Source organism: Glycine max, chromosome 1 (assembly GCF_000004515.6).
Source record: "Glycine max cultivar Williams 82 chromosome 1, Glycine_max_v4.0, whole genome shotgun sequence".
NCBI lineage: Eukaryota > Viridiplantae > Streptophyta > Magnoliopsida > Fabales > Fabaceae > Glycine > Glycine max.
Genome location: NC_016088.4, coordinates 38,441,865 through 38,445,725, shown reverse-complemented (window position 1 = coordinate 38,445,725; position 3,861 = coordinate 38,441,865). Strand labels below are relative to the sequence as shown.

At 42.5% G+C, this 3,861-nt stretch overlaps 1 protein-coding gene across 1 annotated transcript; it reads right to left on the bottom strand.

The window, feature by feature from the left end:
* Positions 1-781: 781 nt before the first annotated feature.
* Positions 782-3,056, bottom strand: LOC100807102 (protein OCTOPUS). The gene has a single exon (XM_006573277.4). It carries the CDS (start codon positions 2,821-2,823, stop codon positions 910-912), a length of 1,914 nt encoding a protein of 637 aa, XP_006573340.1. The 5' UTR covers positions 2,824-3,056; the 3' UTR covers positions 782-909.
* Positions 3,057-3,861: the final 805 nt, after the last annotated feature.

The window sequence follows — 3,861 nt, the reverse complement described above, 5'->3', positions numbered from 1 at the left end:
GCATGGTCTCTTTCCATATCAGTGAAAATGTTGTAACTTCTCCTAATGGCTTGTACCCTTAATAATAAACGTCAAAAAACATCAAGAAATTCTATGTTTGAACAAGATATGTATGTGAATTATTATAAACTGATAATACATAATTTTTAATTTTTACGGATAAAAAAAACATCAAAAACGTGTTAAGACCACCTTTGATAAGTTGAACCTCGGTAGATCTCTTCACTACAGAAATTTTCAAAGCTCTAAATTTTCCTTAGTGGAGATAGATATGTTGATATGAGTATTGGTGTTATATATGGGGGCCATGGTCTGGGATAAGTCACATGTAATAAAGTGTGATTAATTGATGCCATAGGGAAAAAAGGATCGACCAGTTATCTTAGTACTCAAAACTACAACTCATGACAAAGAGCAATTACAGGTGGCATGAGCCCACCTTGTAACCACTTTTGCAGGAATATAAAACATGCCAAAATTCAAGTTTAATGCTCCCAAATTATAACCCCTCTTCCGATCCTACGCCAATCAGCAATGCTTTTGCAGCATAAAAGACAGAAAAAGAAACCATATTGAGTCCAAAGGCAAAGCATATTTTGAGTGGCGCCATGAATTTAGAGACATGCCCCATTCTTTTTCTGGCAAATTAAAGAAAGTAAATAAACATGGTGTGTGACGGAAGAGATTTAAGTCACTATTCACTAACGCCAGCAGCAGCATAGATCAAAAGAAGAAACACTAAAAACTCTGGTTATTAAGAGTAAACAGAAGAAGCATGTTGTTACCAGCCAACCATCAATAATAATAATAATAATAATAATACATAGGGCATGTGTGGTTTACACAAGAAATGCAGAGCAAAATTAACATCAAACCAAAAGAAAACCTTATGGATCTTTCTTCTCCATGTCAATACAATCCAAGCACACTTCTTGCAATAGAATGTGCTTGATTTGACCTACTTTTCACAGACCCACTTCTTCTGCTCCCCCTCATTGGAGTCAAGTAAAACCTTAAGAGGCCATTGTCAATGTTGTTAGGAGAATACCTTGCACTTCTATTCCTTTCCAACACAAGTTCATCCTTTCCCTTCTTCCCATTCCCATTGCTCTGAACACCATTCCTCCTAAAACCCCCAAACCCACCACCACTACCACCACCATTCCCAATCCCTTGAACATTCCTCCAACTCACACTACTATTGCTCCTCAACATCCTCCCATTAAAACCACTACCACCACCGCCCCACGACTCCGAATACGACCTCTCCACCCCATTCACCCTGCTATACCTATCCTCATCCCCATCCTTGTTCCCGCCACGCCGGTGTATAAACCCCCAAATGCTCCACCGCCACCGCCGCCCCTTCTTCCCTCCCTTCCCATTCCCAATCACTCCCACATCAAACATCTTATCAGAACAGCAATCCTCCCGCATCGAATTGGACCCGAATTCGCGATCATTAAACCCCATTCTCACCCCCTGCACATAATCCACCCCAGCAGGAGCCACCTTAGCATTCCCATTCCCATTCCCATTCCCATTCTCATTCCCATTATTCCCTAACTCATCCACCTCCAAACTAATACTCTTTCTAGCCGAACTAGACCTATCAAGACTCTTCCTCCTCCTGGAACCCGAATCGTAATACTCCCTAGTCTGTGCACTCCCACCAGGCACACTCTCATCTTCATTCGACCCCTCTTCCACTGGAATCTGCATATCGGTCCTCACCACATGGTTCACAGCCACCGGCACCGGCACCGGCGCGTCCTCCACCACCGACAACATCGTCGGCATCCTCGGAAACGCGCTTCTCCCCACCAAATACCCGTCCCACGACGCCCGCGGCTCCTCGATCGAGTACCGCGGGTCGTCGAACGACATCCGCCCGGCGTCCAGCGAGAACCGCCCGGCGTCCAGCGAGAATCTCGGATCGGTGTCGCACGACCGCCGACCGAACCCGTAGTCGGCGATCTCCGACTGCGTGTCGCGGAATTGCCGCCCGATCGGCTTCTCCACCGGCAGCGCGCCGCCGCTCCGCCGCTTCTTCGCCTTCTGCTTCTGCCGCCACTTCTGCAGCTTCTTGCTGAAAACCGAGGCCGCGGAGAAGAAGCTCCCCGCGAGCTCCTTGAAGTCACGCGCTTTCTGCTGCTTGTTGTTCTGAGAAGAATTGAGGTCAATGTGGTCCTTCATTGTCTTCAACCCCTCGTCTTCTTCTTTTACAATAGCAACAAGCTCTTCTTCTTTTTCTTTCTGTTTTAGTATCTCTACTTCAAGTTCTTCGATTTCGTTCACATAGGGCTTGGGCTCGGGCTCCTCTAGAACCCTAATCTCCTCTCTGTCTTCTTCCTCTTCCTCTTCTTCTTCTCCTTCTTCTTCTTGCTGTTCGGGCTGGTCAAGGACGCGTGGAGGATTGTCGTTTTGTTGGGGATGCGGTTCAACGACACGTGGAGGGTTAATGTGAATGGTAATGTCTTGGTGGAAGAGGTTAGAGAGGGTGTTACGGACTCTGACGTCGCAGGATTTGCGCTGGGGTTCGAAGGAGGAGAAGGGTTCGTTTTTGGAGGCGGAGAAGGATTTGGTGCGGCGGAGTTCGGGGAGGGAAGGTGGCCGGAAGAGGGCTTTAAGGGCGGCGGCGGTGGAGGCGGGTTTCCAGGATGAGGAGGAGGAGGAGTTGGCGGTGGAGGGGTTGTTGTTGGGGTCTAAGAGGGCGAGGCGTTCGCAGAGGCATGAGGGACAGAAGCCGGTGAAGGCTTCGTCGGGGTGGCGGGGGCAGGAGGTGGAGGGGCGGTGGGGCTGCGGCGGTTGGGGGGGATTCATAACCGGAAGTGGAGGAGATTGGAGGTTTGAGGTTTGGACATGTTATGAGAAAAGAAATGAATAGAGAAGAAAAAAGAATTGAGTGAGTGTGATTTGTCTGTGTGGAAAGATGACAGGGAAAGAAAGAAAGAGAGATAGAGAGAGAGAGAGCGATGTGATGATAGTGAGAGGGATGGTATGGGATGGGAAGGTTGGTGTGGAACTGTTTTGTTTCCAGGGACAGCCAGAAAACAAAAGTGGCGTGACACAAAATTAAGGTTTATACTTGCTTCCGCTGCTACAATAATAAGATAATAAAGTATGAGTTTTGTTATTTGGAAAAGTTCTTGTGTGAAATGTGCATTAAAATATTTGGATTGATGATATGTAAGTATCCAATATGGTTGTGGCATTGTTGACAAAAATTGTGAAAAGGAAAAACGTAGGGTCGAGTGTGTGGTATTAAAGAATTTAAAAACAAAATCATAAGGATGCATAAAAAAATTATGAATAATATAATTTTGTATATCTTAATAAAAAAATAATTTTTTAATTAATATTCTATGAGCACTAATTAGCATTGGTGTAATTTAAAAGAGAAAGTGTAGAATTAATTACTTCCTCTTGTCTTAAACTTTGATTCTTAATTGAAAAATGTTTAACACTGTTCTTTTTTGTTTGTACAATTGTGGTTATGATTTAGTTTCTATCTAAAAATTATATATGTTATTCATATACATATATTACTTGTTTATCAATCCTAATTTTTATAGTTTAAAATGAACAGTTAAGTGTAGAGAATAAAATATAAAAATTATACAGGTATAGAAACAAAATGAGTAGTTAAATGAACATTTAATTCATACAAACTTATATTAAAATTTTCTTATTTTTTATGGAAAATATTCTTATTTTATTACTTTACTATTTTTATATTATTTTAATTATTGTATTTATAATTTTGTATAGGTGTGCTAACGATTAAGCATTTTAATGGAATAGTATTTTTTTCAATGCAAATATCACTAAAAATAGTATTAATACTTTATTATTAATTTT

Bases quoted from the DNA above. Each gene is read 5' to 3' on its own strand.
- LOC100807102 (XM_006573277.4), bottom strand. From the start codon at position 2,823: ATGAATCCCCCCCAACCGCCGCAGCCCCACCGCCCCTCCACCTCCTGC.